At 54.1% G+C, this 20746-nt stretch overlaps 6 protein-coding genes and 2 non-coding genes across 8 annotated transcripts; 2 read left to right on the top strand and 6 right to left on the bottom strand.

Annotated features, from left to right (window-relative positions):
* Positions 1 to 121: 121 nt before the first annotated feature.
* hir3 (putative transcriptional corepressor of histone genes (Hir3)) lies at positions 122 to 6510 on the bottom strand (the record flags this gene model as incomplete). The annotated part of the gene is made up of 6 exons (XM_025545601.1): positions 2219 to 6510; positions 1944 to 2166; positions 1738 to 1893; positions 1009 to 1683; positions 445 to 931; positions 122 to 369 (listed from the first exon to the last, which is right to left on the bottom strand). The coding sequence occupies exons 1-6, from the start codon at positions 6487 to 6489 to the stop codon at positions 122 to 124; spliced, it is 6060 nt and encodes a 2019-aa protein (XP_025403785.1). The 5' UTR covers positions 6490 to 6510.
* Positions 6511 to 6946: 436 nt separating this feature from the next.
* BO70DRAFT_357197 (ChAPs family protein) lies at positions 6947 to 9821 on the top strand. Its single transcript, XM_025541977.1, has 7 exons — positions 6947 to 7006; positions 7112 to 7241; positions 7322 to 7446; positions 7500 to 7780; positions 7831 to 8747; positions 8796 to 9170; positions 9277 to 9821. The coding sequence occupies exons 1-7, from the start codon at positions 6984 to 6986 to the stop codon at positions 9442 to 9444; spliced, it is 2019 nt and encodes a 672-aa protein (XP_025403784.1). The 5' UTR covers positions 6947 to 6983; the 3' UTR covers positions 9445 to 9821.
* Positions 9822 to 10333: 512 nt separating this feature from the next.
* On the bottom strand, positions 10334 to 11338 carry BO70DRAFT_1334 (uncharacterized protein). Its single transcript, XM_025538058.1, has 3 exons — positions 11047 to 11338; positions 10855 to 10976; positions 10334 to 10781 (listed from the first exon to the last, which is right to left on the bottom strand). The coding sequence occupies exons 1-3, from the start codon at positions 11202 to 11204 to the stop codon at positions 10489 to 10491; spliced, it is 573 nt and encodes a 190-aa protein (XP_025403783.1). The 5' UTR covers positions 11205 to 11338; the 3' UTR covers positions 10334 to 10488.
* Positions 11339 to 12746: 1408 nt separating this feature from the next.
* BO70DRAFT_t5 lies at positions 12747 to 12896 on the bottom strand. Its single transcript has one exon. It is a non-coding gene; the product is annotated as a tRNA-Tyr (tRNA).
* A 76-nt stretch (positions 12897 to 12972) lies between these two features.
* Positions 12973 to 13126, bottom strand: BO70DRAFT_t4. Its single transcript has one exon. It is a non-coding gene; the product is annotated as a tRNA-Tyr (tRNA).
* Positions 13127 to 14276: 1150 nt separating this feature from the next.
* BO70DRAFT_383724 (isoflavone reductase family protein) lies at positions 14277 to 15344 on the bottom strand (the record flags this gene model as incomplete). The annotated part of the gene is made up of 2 exons (XM_025545600.1): positions 14387 to 15344; positions 14277 to 14345 (listed from the first exon to the last, which is right to left on the bottom strand). Exons 1-2 carry the CDS (start codon positions 15221 to 15223, stop codon positions 14277 to 14279), a joined length of 906 nt encoding a protein of 301 aa, XP_025403782.1. The 5' UTR covers positions 15224 to 15344.
* Positions 15345 to 16397: 1053 nt separating this feature from the next.
* BO70DRAFT_357196 (putative C6 transcription factor) lies at positions 16398 to 18750 on the bottom strand. Its single transcript, XM_025541976.1, has 4 exons — positions 18456 to 18750; positions 18266 to 18398; positions 17156 to 18216; positions 16398 to 17086 (listed from the first exon to the last, which is right to left on the bottom strand). The coding sequence occupies exons 1-4, from the start codon at positions 18568 to 18570 to the stop codon at positions 16413 to 16415; spliced, it is 1983 nt and encodes a 660-aa protein (XP_025403781.1). The 5' UTR covers positions 18571 to 18750; the 3' UTR covers positions 16398 to 16412.
* Positions 18751 to 19571: 821 nt separating this feature from the next.
* BO70DRAFT_282095 (SDR family oxidoreductase) lies at positions 19572 to 20522 on the top strand (the record flags this gene model as incomplete). Its single annotated transcript, XM_025539037.1, has 1 exon — positions 19572 to 20522. One exon carries the CDS (start codon positions 19572 to 19574, stop codon positions 20520 to 20522), a length of 951 nt encoding a protein of 316 aa, XP_025403780.1.
* Between the last annotated feature and the right edge of the window lie 224 nt (positions 20523 to 20746).

The raw sequence follows: 20746 nt of genomic DNA, 5'->3' as shown, positions 1-20746 counted from the left end.
TCATTCCACTGTTTTCATTCGCCACACCCTAGACCCGAATACTGCACCAAACGCCGCGTCGCACATTAAAGACCGGTTGATAAGGAACTCATCTGATACTCAAGGAACTAGCTGAGCACGATCAGCTCTCCATCGGCTCCGGTTCAGGTTCAGTCGCATTGTCGCTGTCTTGGTCCGTCCCAGGGATCTCAGCCTGCTCGGTCTCGTCTCCATCTTCGCCTTCGCCTTCATCTTGCATCTCGATAGTGTCATTCCCGATATCGGCTTCGTCTCCGTCGACTCCTTCCTCCCCTTCTCCTTCTCCTTCTCCATCACCCTCACCCTCACCCTCACCCTCACCCTCACCTTCACCTTCACCTTCACCTTCACCTTCACCCTCACCCTCCATCTCTTCATCACCACCACCCTCATTATCGTCGTCTCCGTCCATTTCACCATCCTCACCATCGGCAGCCTCGTCAGCCTCATCAGCCTCCTCAACCATAGTCTCACCCTCAACTAACTCCGTTTCCCCCTCCACCAACTCATGTCCATCACCCTCCCCATCCCCATCCCCATCCCCATCAACCTCCGACTCCGGATCCATCGAGCCCCGATCATCCAGATTCGGAAACAAGAGTTTCCGCTCCGTCGTAAGCTTCGCTAGCTTCTCATCATCCATCTCACTAAGCTCGCTTTCATCATCCGCGCTATCATGCAAACTATCCGCGCCATCACTCTGCTGGCGTTCATCCTCGGTGCCGCCAGGCGGGACGGCAGCCTCGGGCTGGAAGGGCTCTTTGGGCGCGGAGGTCGGGGCAGCGGCGGTGGCGGGGGCCTCGGTTTCGAGGTTGAGCGTGGCAGGCGCTTTAGCGGTGGTGGGGACACGCGGGGCGACTTTGCGGGTGACGATGGTTTCGGCGCGTTTCTGGACGTCGCGGCGGGCGATGCCCTTGGTGCGGCCGCGGGGGGCGGGGCTTCGGAGGCTGGGGCGGAGGTGGGTGGTGTGGGGGTGTTGTCGGTTGCGACGGCGGCGGTGGCAGCGGCAGCGGCGGCGGTGGGGATGGCGATGGCGCCGTCGCCGGCCATAAGGTGGTCGAGTTTCATTTTTTCCTTGTTTTCTTCGTTGGCTTGTTCGATGACTTGGGGCATGTTGACTTCGTAGAGGCGGGAGTAGAGGTCGGCGATTAGGTCTTCGAGAAGGGAGACTTTCATGAGGTTGTTATTGAGTTTCTTGAGCTCGATGGCGTCGCGGAGGAGTTCGAGGAGGGAGGCGCTTTCGGGGGCCAGGTCGGTGAGGGCTTCCAGGCGGGCGGTGTTAGCGACAAATTCTTCCCAGCCGATCGGCTTGAAGACCCCCTCTTCGTGGCCTTCGCTGATGTGTCCGGCTCGTCGGATGACCCGGGCATAGGTCAGGCATACGTCTTCCCAGAGCTTGGTGTGGTTGATGAAGTCGCCTTGTTTCTTGCGGACGCGACGCAGGAGTTGGTCGAGGTTGGCGCGGTCGTCGAGCTGGTCGAGAAGGGCGACGAAGAAGTACGCGTAGCGCGTGGTGTAGACGAAGTGTCTGCCGGGGCGCTCGTACTCGGGTCTCCAGACCTGGATGGTCATGGTCTTCGTGAAGATTTGCTGGGTAAGCTCGGTCCTTGCGGCGGCGGCTGCAGTAGCAGAGTCCTTGTCGTCATCGTAAACGATGTGCGCAGCCTGGGAGAGTAAGCTAGTGCCTACCTAGCATGATAGGGGAATGGAGATACGTACTCTGACAGCCATGCGATGGTGCCAATTCGACTTGTCCGCACTCTTCAGGTTCCGAAGCACCTCCATTATGTATCGCTTCCATGCGCCCTGATCTTCAGGAGGTTGCACCTTGCGAGCCCAAGGAGTCGCGAGGAGAGTCTTGCTACCCTCTGCGGCCTGGGAGGGTTTAGTGGGAGAGTATAGTTATGAGGAAGAAGGGTGCATACCGTTAATACCCCGCGATGAACGAGCTTGTGCACTATAGTTAACAGCTTATAATGCGGCTCGAAAATAGGTTCGGAGCGGGAATCCTTCCGTTGCGGAAGCGCATCAATGGCATCCAGCAAAGAGTCCAGGACAACATCAACATCAATCTGCTTGAAATTGCCTCTGATAGACTCGTCGCAACTGAACATCTTCCATAGACATTTGCTTAGCATATAATGGGTCCTGGTCGCTGTTAGCTTTGTATTGTATGCTCCACGGGTAAGGGCAGACGCACATCCAATTCTTGGGTTTGTCAACAAGAGCACGCCTCAGTAGGTAGCTCGCAAGGTTCCAGACAGAATACACTTTCATCTCCTTGAAAGGCCTTCCTTCGTACATTTCTTGGTTCTCCTCGTTGCTGAAGTGCCGCGTGAAATCAGCCAAATTGAACGCCCCCATCGAGAGTGGCGCCCGGGAAGAAGAGTAAAGACGGGTTCCAAAGTCCGTGAATAGCTCTGAGAGCATTGCACGGGTCTCGACCGTTGGCTCGGAGTCTCTGATGGCAGTTGCAATGGCCATAGCGTAGCAATGAATCGCGTTTCGCTGCCACGTGACCAACTCCATTCGAGTGTTGTTGATCTTGTCGGCAGACCAGGTGATGTCTTCCTCTAACTTGGAGTCATACGTCTGAGCGAGTCGGTACCACGTTTCCCATCTGGAAGTTCCGTGCTCCAAATCCTGTCTGAACCAAGTGATAGCATCGTCAAGATCGGTCGTTGGTATGGGGTTGATACGCTTTTGGGAGCGGAACTTGGTCAAAGCAGCATGGCCTAGAAGGAAAAACCAGCCAGTTCGAGCGATGATCGCACTTTCGGTAGGCACGGGGATCAGTGAAAGGTCAGCCACTCCTTGAATGGCGCGGAACAGCGCCATCGGATTGATTGGCGATTTCAGGTATGCGTTGATGATGCGCCGGTTGTATGACAGCGGGGGCGAGGTCTTGGTGGTTCCAATGGCTTGCTGCATCTTATCGAAGGTACCTTTCAGCTCCGACTTCGACAAATCCTTGATGTTCATCTTCTTAGCCTGCCTCATGACAAAGTCCACCATAACAATGGCCGTGGCCCGATCTAGCTTCTCAGGTGGACACCCATGATCAGCCAATATACCGTCTATCGGCGATAACTTGATGCCGTAGATGTCGTACAAGATCTGGCAGATATCTAACTCGATGTCCTGTGTCGTCTCTAGGGCGAAGAGTTCGGACCTGACGAGTTTGAGGAATTGCTTCTGAGAGAGTCTGCACATTTTGCGGATACCGAGAGCACCGTGAACGGCTCGTAAGTAATGTATACGGTCCTCCAAGGGGGTGTCGAAGGTCTCGGTATTCTGCGCGATGGCTTCTTTGAAGAGGGTATATTGCAAGATCCAGCAACGGACTTGCATATCGCGCAGCTTATCCTTGAGGCTTTCCAAAGCCTTCGACAACTGTCCGCGAACTTCTGGACCAGAAAGTTTGCCAACACGAACCAGGTCTTCGTACAGGGCAAAACTATGGAGAAGCCTTGTTAGAAAGGCAACCGCGGACATTGAGGACTTGATGTGATCCATGTCAAGGCACTCATACGCCTTTTCCGATTCGTTCAAAACGAGTATCACAGTCTGTTTCAAGATACTGTCAAGGGATTTGAGCCACCTCAGAAGGGCAACTTGACGGTGCTCCTTAGGTTCTTCCAGATGAGCTGGGCCCCCAAGTTCCTTCACAATGGTTTCAACACTGCGCAGATAGCAAGATATGACCTTGGGAGGATATTCGATCTTTTTGTACGCATCTTGTAGTCTCTTCCAGAGGAAAAGCCTCAATGTGGCATCCCCACGATCCAAGAAAGAGCTCATTTCGCGGAGCTGTGAAGCGGGCTGCGCGAGCTCTTCGCCGTTCGGACCTTCCTCGACGAATTGAACAGACGATGGATCGAGGATGGGCTCAATTGTCTCGATGAGATCGACAGGGTCCTCCGAAGTCGGGTTAAATATTCTCATGAAAAAGTCCATAGAACTCAGTTTTGAGATTTCTTGGTCCACTGCCCCCGATGACAACTCAGGCATTGCTGCATTATTCACAAGAGTCACCACTGGATCCTTCAGACATATTAAGAAATGCTTCAGCTCCTGAAGGCAAAGTAGTACGTGCTCCCTCTGGGCATTTGTAGTCATGTTCGAATGGAAAGCCGATGCCCAGATGTGACGAAGAACAATGGTTTCCTGAGAATTGCTAGGAGGGGTGTGGTCCAGGAAATGGGTCAGCGAGGTTCGCGCAAGTAGACACCATCTTGCTAAGCGATCCCGCTGCAAAAGTCTTGTCTGGATGTCAACTTCGCTGTTTGGGTTGTTTATGGATGCGAATATATCGAGATGAAGTTCGAATACTGTCTGAACCATCTCCAAATCTGCGAAGTTTCGAAAGGTATATGAGAACGAACTCTCTGGTCCGCTAGAGAGGAGCTGGTCCTCAAGGCTCTCTGTCTGCTCGCACATTGCTTTGTAGATGTGTTCATCTTCACGTAGTAAGAGTTGCACCACCATTTCTTTTAGAGAATCCGGCCATTGATACAAAGTATACGCCGACTTCAAGGCTGGGAACTCCTGTGACCCACTGACATCTGCAAATTGAGCAAAATTTGGCATCAGAAGCGCTTTAAGCCAGCTCAAGGCGACATCATGCGAATTGAACCATCCGTCGTTGATCGCCCTCAGGAAAGTGTAGAGTTCATCTTTACCAGTAAGGATTTGCTTCGTGCCTAGTTTCCTGGCTGACTTCCTCGAGTGCTCTAGGAATATCGCGAGCCCCGACTTCCCCATGCTGCGAATTTCAAGATTGTCGGGCTGGTACATTGCTTGAGATTTTACTTCGTCCCAATGTTTCAGAATATCCATAAGATCCGTTACCAACAAGTGTTCTGGGTCCTCGGGAGTACAGACCATGGCAGTTGCGGATTCAGTAGTATCATTGCTAGAGCAAACTTGCTTTCTCAGCTCATCGATGCTTCCTAGTTCTTCCACCCCGATTTTGGATAACAAGGATCCCGCAGTGCCGAATAGCCATTCATCGGCCTGAGTAAATGCCTCAAGACGGTCTTCATAGTATTTGTTCAGGTCGATGGTGACTTCGTCTGCTTGAAATGAGACATCTTCGGTCGCTTCGCGGAGGCGGGTTCTCCTCGCTTTTGCCCGTATGCGGTCTGCCTGATCCTCGGTTATAGCAGACGCTGATGAGCGCTTTCGACTACTCGAAGCCAGTTTTACATCGGCCTCATCGGCAACTGGAGTTTCGTGCTGACCACCAGACTTTGGGACAGGCGTAGACTGGATCTCCAACGATTCCATGAGCTGCTTCTCTGCGCGCTGATCGATGGACGAATGGTCGTCAACTTGATCTGTAATGGTATCAGGCCCTTCGGGTTTGATAGTTGGCTGACTGTCCCCTGATTGGGAGACATCTTGGTGCCGACTAGACTTAGCCTCACCTATCTGCGAAATCGACGCTCGACGGTGGACTTCGGTGGACTTCATTTCGGGGCTGAGAGCTGGCAAGGATATGCCAACAGACATCCCAGGTCCAGTTCCAGAGGCACCCAATTCTTCCTCAGTCAGGGTTTGGATTATGGACTTGCCAACTGCGGCCCAGGTAGGGCTAGCAGGTTTAATCTCGCGACGAGAACCCCGCAAGGCAAGAGGGTGTCTTGACGGCTTCGTTTCCTGCAGGCTCAACGGGAGGATTGGAAGATACGGATAGGGATCTGCCTGGCGCTGAAGAAATTTAAGAAGAGCTTTCTTCGGCTTCTTCAAGGGAACCTGAGCCACAGACACGCGATCCAGCAGCGACTGCAGTACCTCACGCAGACGCTCTTCTGCAAAGGTCTCCTCCAATCCCAACTGCTCTGTCCGAACCTCCAGGCGGTTGTCGTCGTCCGCAAGAACACTCTCTAGGCAGTAGCGCGTTAGTCGGGAGCTCTGTAAAGCACTGCAAAGTCTTGCGCTCTGTCTCCAGAGATTCAGATCCGAGTCGTCGCGTTCCAGGGCTTCTGCGAAGGCTATCAAGGCCGTGCTTGTTTGCTCGTTGGTTTTGGCCTGTAGCTCCTCGGTATCCTCAGGCGACATAGGGGCATCTTGGAGGGTTGCGCGTAGCGCATCCAAGATGTACTGTCCGTGGTTCTTATAAGACAGGTAAATGGTCTGCATCAACGTGCTCGACGTAGAGTCATTGATATCGAACTCCGTGAGGGCTGCAGCACCCGCGCCCGGCACATCGTCATACTGAGCATCCGAGGCCTGTAATGCGGCTCGCTTGTAGTCCGAGGCGGACTCCGGGTACTTGAATATTTCGGAGTCCAGGAGAGCATCATACGCCTCTGCGGCCTGGGGATAGAACTCCGGGCCCTGGGAATGCAGTTTCAGGGCATTCTGGTAGAGCTTGAGAGCCTCCTCAATCTGGATCTCCTTCGTGTCATCGACCTCCTCTTCAATCGCCTCATCCGGCTCGATATTCAGGGCCACCCAGCTCGACATGGTGCCGGTTGATTCAGGGCGCAAAGAGCTCGCTGACCGCGGTGATGGATGCGGGTCTGTTCGACGGCATCTCAGGGCGAAAGAGAAGGGAAGACAACGATTAGTCCTGTGCGTGGAGGGGGGTCAAGCAGTTATTCCCCCTTCAGGTCCAGCAGGTGCAGCCTGTCTTGCCGCGGTCTAGAGCGCGACTGAGCTGGCGCCGCCCGCGCCCTGACCGCCCCAGTCACGCGTTGCGCGGAGAAGATGGGTGCCTGAGGAATGAGGACGGCCCAGGCATTCATGGATCGCCCGCCATCCGAGCCGCCGTGACGACGACGGGGAGGCTGCGACCTGCGCCCTCGCCGCTGTTGCTGCTGCTGCGCCGCCTGTCCTTTTGTTCCCCCCATCGTGGACGCGCTTCTTGCTCGCTCCCCCATACCTGCTTTCCCCTCCGTCATCCCCTACCCCCCCCCTCCCCCTTGCCTTGACTTCTCGTCTGCGCTCTTGTCAGCGCCATGGTCGCGCCAGCTGTTCCCGAGTAGGTGTTTCCCCTCAGTTTACGTGTTCTGTGGCCGCCTTGCGATGTAATGGGGGCATTGGGCCCACTATAATCGACCTGCGACTGACCCCTGAGCACCATCAGGATCTACGAGGAGGAGGACATCTACGCCGCCGTCGATGCCCGCTCCGAGTCCCTCCAGAATCTCCGGGAATTAGGCCCGCCGGACTTGGTTTATCTAGTGAAACAACCTAAGACCAGCTCCCATCGCCAGGTACGTCGCTGCGGGAAGAACGCCCCCAGTCAACAACGGAAGGACGCGGACTAACGCAATTGGAATTGGGACGAATACAGACCGGCGTTTACCACCATGTCACTGGTGTCGACGCCTCTTCCTCCGCCAGCCTCGCCGCCTATGTAAATACGCTTACCTTCTCCCCGCTGGACAAAACACACAAGGTGGTTTCCGGAATCTACTGGTCAGAATGCCGACAGGGGTGTCAGAATCGCAGAAGCGCTAACGCGGATCCAGCTGCTATAATGCCTTCTCCCACCTGGACATGCGCGTCGAGGTCAAGATCCCCGGAAGCCTGGAAAGTTACTGCATCGATGAACGCGGAGATAAGCGGGTTGCGACGGAAGCCTTGTGGCTGGAGACCTTCCTATGCGGGATCCTGAGGGCATACTCGTACGCGGACGATGGTAGCGGCGATGCGATCAGAAAAATCGTCGGAGTGCGTCGGTTCAATCCGGTCACGAATACAGAGATGGAGCACAAGTTCCTGGATGCTGCGGAGAGGCTTTTCTTCTTGGGTGCGCTTTATGTCTGGCTATCCATGACCGTTACTGATGAGATTATACAGGGAGACAGCTCAGCTCGGACCCAGAAACACAAGTCCCGAATACCGTCAGCAACCACCTTACGTCGGGCCTTCTGAAATATATCCAAACGACCGGACGCTATACCTCCGGAATCAATCTGTTTGAAAAGCTTCGCACGCGGGATGTGGAGGTATCGTCACTACTGGCCCGAGTCATGATCATGGCGGACGAGGAAGTCCAGGCGGTGCGGTTGATGTTCGACGCCTTGCATGACGTCCCCATGGACTATTCCCTCCTGGACTGCCAGGCCGCGTTCTGTCAAACCAAAGGCGAGGGAGAGATGGCATTAGAGTGCGCGAAGCGGGCAGTGACCGCTGCTCCGAGTGAATTTAGCACTTGGGCACGACTGGCGGACGTATACGTCGGCCTCGAGCAATGGGATCTGGCTCTGCTGACCCTGAACTCCTGCCCCATGTTCACGTACCAAGACAAAGACACGCCCCGCATGCCCCAACCATCCCGCATTATGCTCCCGATCCTTGCCGAGAGCATGCTGGACGAGATCGACGAAGGCCAGCCCAAGCAGGGCGACCCCCACGACTACGTTCATCCGTCCCTGCGGAGGCTCCATGCCGCCGCCTACCAGGGAACGTTCCTCAAGGCGTACAACCTCCTCACCAAGATCGCCGCCGCAATCGGCTGGGACCAGCTCCTTAAGATCCGCAGCGAAGTCTTCGTCATGGAGGAGGAATACCGCGTCGAACGCCAGCACTCCGTCTCGAAACCCAGAACCTCCACGTCGACAGAGCCCAATGGCAACGGCGAAGAGCACGGCACGGACGAAGACAGCGCGAGCCACGAAGCCGCCACGAACGGCGCCAAAGAGGAACCGGAGCACTCCATCGAGCGCCCGGAGCAATCAATGGCATCGGAAGTGGTCAAGTCCGGCAATGAAGACGTACGCACCCACCCCAACTTCTATATATGACCACGCTAACCCGTCTAGCCCGACCCCTCACATTCATCCTACGCGCAGTTCCGCAACAAGCGACTATGTGAAAGGTGGCTCGACAACCTCTTTATGGTTCTCTACGAGGACCTCCGAATCTACACCATCTGGCGCACCGAGATGGCGCAATACCGCCAGCAGGCGATGGAGTACAAGAAGTCGGCGACGGAGTGGGAAATCCTGGGCGAGCTGGCGGGCCGCCTGCACCACTTCGACGAGGGCATTGAGGCCTACCAGAATTGCCTGACGATCCGCTTCTCCCCGAAAGCCATGCGGGGTGTGCTGAGGCTTTACGAGAAGAAGAACGACACGAGAGGAATGCTGGGCGCCTTAATCCGTCTTATCTCGTGGCAGTACCGGTGGTACTCGGAGGTATGTCCTCCCCCTTCCCAAACAACCCTCCTCCCCTCCTCCCCCCCCCCCCCCCTCCCCAACCCAACCCAGAAAGAAAGAAAGGAAAGAAAACTGACGAGCACAGTTCTCCCCGGATCTCCTCTACCTCATCCGCAAACTTATTGAAGACGAAGGCGCCGTCAAAGTCCGGAGCATCGTCCAGGCCACCAACCTCCCGCAGCCCGTCCTCGACCTCACTCACCAATACTGCCAACTGTGTGCCACGTTCCGTAGCAGCGGCAGTGACGGTTAGATACGAACTGCGATCTGAAGCGAACACCCTGCTCGTTTGCGCTAGCTAGCTTTTATTATTATTTCCGTCGGCGCTCCCGGGTACATACATACCATGCCAGACCTAGACACAGATCAGATACAGATCCCTTACGTCGAGATGTCGATGCTAAATAAGCTGCCAAGCAACAATGTTGGGGTAGGGTGGTAGAGTGAAAATGTAGGGATATGGATATGGATATGAATATGGATATGAATGGGATGGGGACATACCGGCCCGATGTCGGTGGACGTCCGTCCGTGTCCGTATTTGATTAATTTCTTTTATGTTTACCCCTTATGGATGTCACTTTTTTTTTTCTTTCTGATGAGATTTTATTATTATATCTTTTACTTTTATTTATATCTCTCTTGTCTTTTTTTTTTTTTTTTTCTATATTATTGAAGGGGGTTTCTGATACCTTTTTACTACCTTAACTTGCCCATCTGCCATTTGCCTAGTTACTCCGTATCTGCTATCTTTCTACATACCTCCTGTGTGATGTGTTTGTATGTTTCTTCCCTCCCCTGGACTTTGGCATCCCTTGTTATCTAATCATGTTTGTTCATTCTTTCTTACTATCTGTCTCTGTTACTTGCCTCGGGCCTGAAGTGGGCGATGTGTCTTATATTTACATACAGTACAGAGTACTATGGATTATCCTTCTGTTATTCCGCTGCCTGGTATTTATACATGATCTTGCGCCAGCTAGAGTAAATGTTAGCTCTACTTAGCCATACAGCAATGAGCTTCCGGGACCAAGATGATAGTAAGAAGTGCTACGCTTCGCTACATCGCATCACATGAATACCTAAATAGAAAAGGTGCCGGCAGCAATAATTCACCTGACTAGCTACCGATAAATAAAGCAGGAGACATCATCTTATATATCTCATCTCCGAGATACAGAATCCACGTGAAATATAACCCATAGGAAAAGGACAAAAAGAAAACACCGAAAGCGCAAGCGTAATCACCGTCATGACAACGCCAGGCTGAGAGATAGAGAGCGGGGGGGAAGAAGATTTACTCGTCCTCGTCAGCCACAGCGTCGACATCGACGTCAGGCTCCTTGGGGACAATGCCGCCCTTGGCCTTCGCAGCGGCAGCGGCAGGCGCGCTGGCCTTGGCTGTCTCCTCCGGGGCTTCGGCGTCTTCCTCCTCTTCTTCTTCTTCCTCTTCCAGCTCCTCCTCTCCCAGCTCCTCTTCCTCTTCTTCTTCGCCTTCGACTCCGTTCTCGGCTTTACCGTTTTCTTTCACCTCCTCCTCTTCCTCTTCGGGCGCAGGGGCGGTCTTGCGCTTCTTGGGAGCGGGGGCGGCTATAGAAGTATTCGTTAGAATTCGGCGTCTAGTAATTGATATTTATTTAGAGCAAAGAGTGAGAGAGCATACCTGGCTCCTTAGGAGCTTCTTCTTCCTCGCCCTCACCCTCTTCCTCCTCTAGGAGCTCCTCCTCCTCCTCCTCGCTGCCTTCATCGTCGACTTCACTCTCAGCTAATTCGGAGTCCTCATATCTGCTCACGACACCAGTCAGCTTTACGCTTCAGACGCGAGAGAAACAAACGCCATCGTATGTAATCGCACCCGAATGGGCAATGGTGACGCAATTGCATGGTGGCATAACGGATCGCTAAACGATGCGCGCACATGCACGTGAGAGACGAGAAGGGAATGAAATGAGAGCCCAGCAGGGGTGAAGCAGGGTTAGGATGAGAGAAAGAATGCGCCGAGGGTGCGCGCATCAGTAGCAGAGGCACCACTTACTCCTCTTCCTCCTCGCTCTCGTCGCTGGGGAGCGCCTGGAGCTCCTCTTCCTCCTCGGCTTCCTGCTTTCTCTTACGGGTCGACATGGCTGCGAGCGCGTTGGGCGCTTAGGGATAGCTTAAGGATGAAGGTGAAGGGGGGAAGAGTAGGCCAGGTCAATGGCGCAAGTATACGCAGATCGAGAGTCCCAGGCCAGTAGGCGCAAGGAAGGGACCGGAGGGTGAGAGGGAGGTGAGATAAGGGAGAATGGGGGAGGAAGGATGGGGGAGAGGAGAGGGAGGGAGGGAGGGAAGAGGAGAAATTAAAGGGCAGAGCAGCAGGGCCGAGCAGCAGGGCAGGGCCGGGACTAGGAGGACGAGCAGCCTCCTCCCAGCAGACGAGGGAAGGGGGGGACGGAATGGGTGAGCATTACTTCAGCGAGGAGGGTCAGCAGTCCCTCCCCCAAACATGGGCTCCGCGAGAAAAAGCGCGCAGTGGCAGTGGCAGTGGCAGCAGTCGAACGACCGTCGCTGGGAGGCTAAACAGAAGAAGAAACGAGAGCTGCGGGCGGTCGTTCCTGTCGCAGGGGGGCCGTCGTCGTAAGCACACCGGCCGTGTCTCTATCACCCGCAACGATGAACGTAGAATGACGAGCAGGATTTCCCCGTTTCCCCCATTTCCCCCTCACCATGGATAGCAGCCCCTCCGGGGGGGGGGGGAAGTCCCTTGGTTCTGGGGCGGAGAGTCGACCCATCTGCGAGGGCATCCACCAGGTTCTGACTTCTGAGGTTGCATGTCAGCCGAACCCACACGGGCAGAGCCCACCAGCCGGGAAACGCGTGAGCGAGGGATGATGGGATGGATGGGGATGGGGGGGAAGAACAGAGAGAAGATAGGTGTGGAGTGTGGGACAAGTCGTATACCCGTACGCCGTACGCCGTACGCTGTACCAGCTGTTACCGCCTGTTACCAGCAACAATACAGTGCCTGGTCCGATGCGGAAGGCGCGCACAGACGGGCACTCCGGGGTTGTACAGGCATCTGGGACGGACAGATTACCGCGATTTACCACCCTGCCTTCTCCGACCGGTGGCCCTAGGTAAGCAGAGTGGTGGCCCAAAGCAGCATGAGCCCCAGCTGGGTACAATCACGTGATATGTGCTATTCCCATATGTTTTACTTTTTCTTTACTCCGTAGGATGATCGGGGTTATTACGGTCTTTTATGGTAGCTTAGGGGTCTTTAGGGGGTTCCCCCCCTCTTTTTATGGTGGGGATTAGAGGGATTTTCTGACCCCAAGTCCCCAGCTGAGCTGTCTACCCTCGGTGCACGACCCTGTTAATACTATCTACACAGTACAGAGACCTTTGCGATACTCTTACTCATATATATACGCCCATATGAAGCTCCTTTAGACTAATAAGGAAATCGGTTAAATCACATAAGGTGTTGTCTTGACGCGACTCTTTTATCTAGGGTAAAAAAAGAGAGCACTTCCACCGAGAGAGAGGGGGGAGGGGGCGGACCAAAAAAAAAAGAGTCGACAAGGACGCGATTTGAACGCGCGACCCCGAAGGGATAAGATGTCTTCCAATAGTTGGATTCACTGGAAAGGAATTAGTATTGATTGGCAGCTGAAGAAAGCCGGTGATACATACAGTCTTACGTCTTAACCACTCGACCACCTTGCCTCGGTTGTAAAACAAGAGAGGGTATTTCCTCACATAGGGGACAGATGAGGCAACGGGGCGAAAAGACAAAAATAGTCGACAAGGACGCGATTTGAACGCGCGACCCCTAAGGGATAAGATGTCTTCCAATTGATGGATTCACTTGGGAGGAATTATTAGCATTAATTTGATGGCTGAAGGACGCCGGTAATACATACAGTCTTACGTCTTAACCACTCGACCACCTTGCCTGGGATGGGTTTACGAGCCGCTGATTGATATTGCCTGGTTGGTATGGCAGATGCTTTCGATAACGTCATGTAAACATGTTGATAATAAAATCATCGTATTTTATACTCGTCCCCTCCATTGCGCTCCGAACTCAATTAGCCAGCTACTTTACTTCCATATAAGAAAGCAATGAGGTCGTTGATAAATATCGTCCAGTTATAAGTATCAGCAGCAGCAGTATCGTTCAGTTTATAGTCACAAGAAATCGCTTCCCTACAGGGTAGAACCAGGGTAGAACCTGAGATAATTAGATATCTTTCCAGTTGGTATATCGAAGTCTTATACAGCCTTCAGACTTAATATGGAGCCTGTATAAAGTCCAATAAGAGACTCTAAGCTCAGTACCAGTCTCATACAGCCCCCAGTCCCATACAGGGTGAGCGGAAGGCAGAAGAGTCAAGGTGATGAGAAGCAACCACTAAGATCATCGGAATAAGCCCTAGTCTCCCAAAACATACTAGATTGGTTGATTGATTGATGTAAAGAAAGGCAGGATGACGAGAAAAGCCATATAATCAGTGCACGAAGCTCTTGGGTGCCGAGGACGGCTCATAACCTAGTACTTTGTAAAGGTCGGAACACCTCTGGTGATGATGAAAGATGATCGAGTACAACTGTCGCCTGCGGTGCGTGGCCGACCAACACCCGCAAGTTGGTCGGCCACGCACCGCAGACAACAAGTAGGAATCATGATGTCAGTCTGTAATTATAATGCGGCCGGTATTACAGATACCGAGTACAGCACGGACCAGCCGCTATTGATTCCCCCCACAGCGGCATCATTGCCGTCCCCAACTTTGATCAGCGATCACACCGGTGCTTTGTGCTTTGTGCTTGTGCGTGACTGCTGGGGATTTTGTGCAAGTCGGCAGCTTACACTTACACAGTACACAGACCAACCGGACTGGACTTGGTTATTGTTACTGTACCAGTGCCCTCAGACTGTGTACAAGGCACAAGGCACAAGGCACAGGGCACACCAGCCGTGCACCACAACAGCGCTTACGCCTGAAACTACCCGAGAGATCTTCATTTCACTGACATACTTTATATGGCATAGGTACATATCCTGGCAGTCCAGACACTGCCTCCCCACCAATCAAGCAGTACTCACTGCGGAGGCCACGGATAATCCCTCCAGGGCCTGCCCCCCGCCTCCTTCGCCAACCCACTCAACCCCTCCCACCTCCACAGCCTTTGCCCCGGATTCACCAGCTCACGATTATCCCCAGCCCCTCAGAAGAATGATCAATCCTCCCCTCCCCCATCAAAAAGCGCAAAAACCTTGCCGGATCCCTCGAGACCACCTTCGTGGTCTCCCTCTTAAACTCCTCCAGCTCAGCCTCTCTCACATCCACCCGCCTCCATAACCACCGCAATCTCCGCCATCGACCTCGTATTCCCCCAACATGCACAACATCCGGTATCATCTCCCTCGCCAGCGTCGCCAACGCCGCAACCACCCTCCCCACATCGCCCAGCGACGTGAACGACACGCGCGCCTCAGCCGACCCCACACTCTCATACACCCCGTTCGTCGTATCAAACCCGAACCACGGCCCGATGCTGTCTTCGAAAAATAGCCCGCAGAACACCCGACACCTCTTGGTGTGGGGGACGAGCTGCGTCGCGAGCGACATGTGTCGCTTTTTGGCGTCCCATTCAGGATGCGCGAAGTCGTGGATGTAGTGGTTTACCCCGAATTCGGAGGGGAAGTACACCTGTACGGAGGTGTGGGGGAGCGCGCGCAGGAGGGTTTCTTTGAAGGCATGACCCGAGGGGCCGATGGCGTTGATCAGGATGTCGATGCCTTGAAGCGCTGTGGGGAGGGTTTCGTAGCTGTAGGTTCGGGTGGTTACTTTGATGGTGGTGTTTGTGGTTGGGTATGGGTCTTTCAGCTGGGTTGGGTTGCTCTGAGTCTGCTGGCTTCGAGAGAGGAGCACAATCTCCGAGAAGTGGCTGCTGAGCGGGGAGGATATGAATGCCGATGCGACATGTCTGCCTAGATGCCCGGTGGCTCCGGCGATGGCTACTACTGGTCGAGATGCAGATGTCATGGTGATATGGTATGGTGCTAGAGGGATGTAGACTGAAGGTTCTGAGCATCGCTGCTCGAACTTTATACCTCTCCTCCTCTCCCGTCATGGCGGAGTGGCTCGAGTAATCGTAACAATGCCCCATTACCCATGGCGCCATAGTCAAGAGTCAGATGTTAGCATCTCATATCTGAACTGAGCCGATGAGAATACAATACTCCGTCGTAGGACAGAGTATATCCATCCATTACATCACAAACAAACCAAACCAAACCAAACCACAACCCAATGCCCTCATTGGCCAAATCAACCGATGTTTGATTTCATAGCAAACAGCAGTTGAGTCTGGAATTATCCAGACTGCAGACTCTGTACTATACGTACTTACGTATGTATACCTCGGCTCACCATCCATCATCCATCATCCATAATATACTCCGTAACTATAGTAGGTCATTAATAACATGTCACACAGCTAGCTACCCGATATCCCTTCCAGCCCATTCCTCGCCGCTTCCACGCCGCGTACAACGAGAAGCAGTTACCCGTGAGTCCTGGCCAGGCCCTATCTAGACCCTAGAAGCGCGCGGGTCGAGGCCCCGATGGACCTGTAATGAGCCGAGCAGCAGTATCGGCAGCGGCAGCATTGCATCCGTCGTCCGCATGGAATCTTCTTCGTTGAGTTACGGAGTAGATGCGGATTACTCAAAGCCTTTTTTTTTTTGTTGAGATTGGATGGGGTACAGACACCCGTTCTTATCATTTTTGGGGTCGAGGGTTGGACTGGACTGCCTTGGTTCTTCTTGGGAAAGTTACGTATTGTATATGTACAGTATCCTGTTCTGAGTTTGGATTTTGAGCAATGAGGAGGTAGGAAAGCAAGTCAGCTTGAAAAAAAAAATGAAAAAATGAAAAAAAAAAAATGAAAAAGAGTGTACAAATTCGAATGAATGGAAGAAGGTTGCTGTCCTACGTTGCTTACAGGAAGGTACTGGTCCACTACTAGATATGTGGCAAAGTATTCTCTGGCGGCCCGCATCTCTGCTGCGTCTCAGGTCGTGCTGGTCTGGCGAGTTACTACTGCTAGTCAGTTACCTAGGAGTACTATATTTATGCATGGAGTCTAGGGGAATCATCCTACGAAACTACACCATCTCTCACGCCAGCAAGCAAGCAACAGAGCAAGCACCCAAGCCACGAGACCGACCTATCATTGAGCCAAGAACTCAAAACTAGCCATACTCGGATCCAGGAAATTCTCATCCAACCCAAACCCATACGTGCCCACCATATCGTAAATCAGATCGGGGGGTGGAAAGCCCTGCGCCATGGCATTCGCGCCACCGGGGACCTCACTCCCGGACCGACTGACCTCGCCGGGCCTTCCATGTCCACCACCATGTCCATTGACAGCGGGCCCACCCGCCTGCCAGGTATCCCATGAATCGAACCGCTCGAGCATCTTGCCCAGCCCGCGGGCAATATGTCTAGTGAGATGTCTCTCGCCGGCGGAGACGCAGTTCAGCAGCTCGATGACGCGCTCGACGAGCCGGCGGACCTGGCGGCCGTCCAGGCTGAGGTAGGCGGAGTTCCAGTTGACGGCGGCTTTGAGGAGGAAGACGGCGGAGAAGGTGACCATGGTGTGTGTGAAGATGGGGACGCCGACGATGGCGTCGCGGATGTCGGGCTCCTCGAGAACCATGTTCAAGCAGGCCATGGCGGAGGAAATGGCGATGTTGGCGGATTCTTTGCGGTCGATGGAGAAGACCGGCGTGTTGGTGGGGGAGAGCGCGCGGAGCGATAGGGAGTTGAGTTGGAATTTGGCGAAGTGGTAGTGTAGGACCACGCCTTTGGAGGGATAGGTGCGGACGTAGGCGCTGTCGGCTGCATTGCATAATGCATTAGATGGTGCGATGGTCTGATTTGGAGAAGGGGGGGCGGGGGGGGTCTTACCTGATCGGGGCTGCCATAGAAGTCGCCATTGGTCTAGGGCTACATTGTAGACGCGTAGCTGGCCAAAGTCCCCTTCTGTGAGGGCTTGTTCGGTGTCACTCCCGAACGTCCGATATGCTTCAGTCAGGATCATGAATAGCGCTACCTGCGCCAGGAGTCGGATGTCGCCGGGCACGACCATGGGCGACCGCAGAAACGCCTCGCAGTTTCGGATCGCTGCGTCTTCGTGGATGACTGGCGGACGACCGTACGCGATGCTGAAATGATGATCGCAAACATAGAGTAGGTACCAGAGCTGAGCACGCTCGTATTGGTCGTTGTGGCCGCGCATCATCTTCTGGTAGCTTTGATGGAGCCCGAGTTCCGTGGCGATGCGAACCGCATGGCCAGACAGTTTCCAACTCAGTTCGGACAGCCAGAAGGCTCCCACGCACAGAGCACGGATGTCATCCAGAGTGTGCGCGCGTGTCAAGGACATGCTCGACACGAGCGACACGTATTCGCCGTAGCACAGGTTCAACGTCGCCGTACGATTGGGTATATGCAGTGCAGCGACCGTCAGAACGGCTGCCGACAACAGTGTTGATGCTCGCCGGACGGACGTGAGATTGCGATGCACCAGGATGATCCCTCCCCAGAGAAGCTGGTTCATCGTCCTGCTGAAGTAGGCGAAGAGATCTTCAGCCTCTTGCAGCGAAATCAACCCCCGAGATATGAAATCCTCCTCCAAAAGCGTTACCTTGGGCTGTTCTATGGCGTTATTACGCAGGTTACGAAGTTTCGTGACCTCATAGAGACTGCGCATCGGCGCTGGCACGAGCTCGCGGTCTTGTAGATCGGGCTCCGGGGACGGTTCTCGCGTTACATCCATGATCAGGCTCGGCGGGTTTGGCTTGATGTTAGGGGGTGATTCGGACGAAAGACGGCGCTCCTGAGACCCGACAGGACTGAGTCCTTCTCCACTGGAATATGTAGAAAGGTCTGGTAGCCCTCCCTGATGCAAGAGCTGCGTGACTGCTGCCTGCAGCTGTTGGATGGTGGTGGATGCCTGTGATTTCCACCTGAAGACGGTCAGCCTCCTTGCCATATTATTTTGCAGGGAAGTCCTACATAACATCATCGTCGACAAACTTTTGCGAGAAGTCATTGATCACGCATTTAATCCCACTCCGGATGCACTTGGTGCAGTTTGTTTCCCCGGCCTTGAACTCGCAGCGTATCTTATGGCGTTTGCATTCCGCACCTAGCTTAGATCAGTCTCCACTTTGCACATCGGCATCGGACTCCAGGGCGGACTCACAGGCGCGGGCTTTGGAGATCTTGGGCGGGGGAGGCCGTCCATCGGGGGCGAAGGAAGGGCGGCGTTCATGGGGCCGAGGGGTGTCCAGGTCGGCGTCACAGGCAGAGCGCTTCATGGTTATCACACTCGGGCAGATCGGGGATACTCCGGCATGCTGCGCCAGGTGAGAGTGGGGATCAACAGTCCGATGCACGCCTCGGTTGCTGTTTCTGGCTGTCTGGGAGCAATCTCGTTGCGGGTCAAACAATAGCCGTGGATAAGTCCAGAGTGAGAGATACAAAATCCGGGGATGAAGTGGGATGGAGTGGGATGGAGTGGGAAGACTGGCGAGGCGGGACTGAGGAACAACCCCGCTCTGCGGAGGTGGGCAGACCGTTGGACAAGGAATTCCAGACTGACTCGGTCGAGTAGCTTGATTTGAGCCCTTCCCCTTTGTTCGCGTGTGTATTTATTCCCGAATTGGCCACGAGGCGAGACTCCGCCGCGTCCTGTTCAGAATAACAATGTTTGTTTCCTCTCCTGATGCGCACGGGACTGGGGAAATGCGGGGCTCTCTTGAGTGTCTCCTCTCGCCCTCTGTGACTCTCCCCCTCTCCACCCCATCGGCGCATTCAAGCTACAGACTCCGGTCGGGATCTCTGTTCCAACATGAGGGACACAGAATGTATCTCAGACATGCATCTCATTCCGCAAAGGAATATAAAACATCGAAACATCTCTCCCCAAAAGTATATATCAAACCTCATACTATGTTGATGCCGCCCCACCATGATGTCAGGTCCCTCGACACCGCATCTGGGTCTCAGGATCCGCTTCGCACTTTGCTAACTCCTGGATCAAGTTCCTGCCAGTACCTGGATGGAACGTCATAGACCAGAACCTGAGTTGACGGGCCAAGTCCGCGGCGGAGACCAGCCTCAAGCTGTCTGACGCTCGGAGTTGGTGCGAGCTTAACATCACTATCAAACAGGACCTTCCTAGCTAGAAGGGCTATCAAGACACCTTCTTAGTCTAGAGTCTATCCTTCGTTTTCTGACAACCACTGACTACTGACTACTAGTACCCATATCCAAAATCATTCAAGCCCCTCCCATGTACACCCACCTCCCAGCCAACATGCAAATCCTCATCACCGGCGCCGCAGGATTCATCGGCCAACTCCTCGCCAAAGAACTCCTCAACGACCCCTCCTACACCGTCACCCTAACGGACATCAACCCACCCCCGATCCCCGACGGCGTCACATACCCGCAGAATGCCCGCAGCGTGACCACCGACCTGCTCCACGGCGGCGCCCTCTCCTCCGTCGTCACCCCATCCCTAGACGCCGTCTACGCCTTCCACGGGATCATGTCCTCCGGCTCCGAAGCCAACTTCGACCTAGGCATGAGCGTCAACGTCGACGCGACACGGAACCTCCTCGAAGCCCTCCGCCACACCTGTCCGGGAGTACGGGTGATCTACTCCTCCAGCCAGGCCGTCTACGGACAGCCCCTACCAGCCATAGTCAACGACACCATCACCCCAACCCCGCAGTCCTCCTACGGCGCCGAGAAGCTCATCTGCGAGACGCTCATCAACGAATACACCCGCCGGGGCTTCATCACCGGCTTTACTCTACGGTTTCCCACCATCTCAGTCCGACCAGGCTTACCCACCGCCGCCGCGTCGTCCTTCCTGTCCGGTATGATCCGCGAGCCGCTGGCCGGGAAAGAGTGCGTTATTCCGGTGGAGGATCGCGAGTTCAGATCGTGGCTGTGTTCGCCCAGGACCCTACTTTGGAATCTGGTCCACACGCTGTCGCTGCCTGGGGATGTCCTGCCGTCGCATATTCGGCAGGTGAATGTTCCGGGGATTTGTGTGAGCGTGCAGGAGATGATGGATGCGTTGGAGAGGGTAGCCGGGAGGGAGAAGTTGGCGCTCTTGAGGGAGGAGGAGGATCCCGCCCTCAGACCGATGCTGGAGTCTTGGCCGACGCGGTTTGATAATCAGCAGGCGGTTTCGTTGGGGTTTAGGAGGGATGAGTCGTTTGAGAGGGCGGTTAGGGATTATTTGGTTGATAGGTGATGGATAGACGGTGTTTGGTTGTAGACTTTTAGAATGCTGGCTGGTACTTGGATACTCTTTATACATGGCGGAAATCAATGTGAATATGACTGTGAAACTGATGCACAGTATCTACTAGTTACCTTATACGTATCATCCTCATATAACTACTTATAGTGCTGAGTAATATATGGAATCGTTATGCGTAGCAGAAACCAATATGAACATGACCATGAACTAATATA

Source organism: Aspergillus heteromorphus, assembly GCF_003184545.1.
Source record: "Aspergillus heteromorphus CBS 117.55 chromosome Unknown BO70scaffold_1, whole genome shotgun sequence".
Taxonomy (NCBI): domain Eukaryota; kingdom Fungi; phylum Ascomycota; class Eurotiomycetes; order Eurotiales; family Aspergillaceae; genus Aspergillus; species Aspergillus heteromorphus.
The sequence above is the reverse complement of the archived record's forward strand: the minus strand, read 5'-3'. Positions and strand labels throughout refer to the sequence as shown.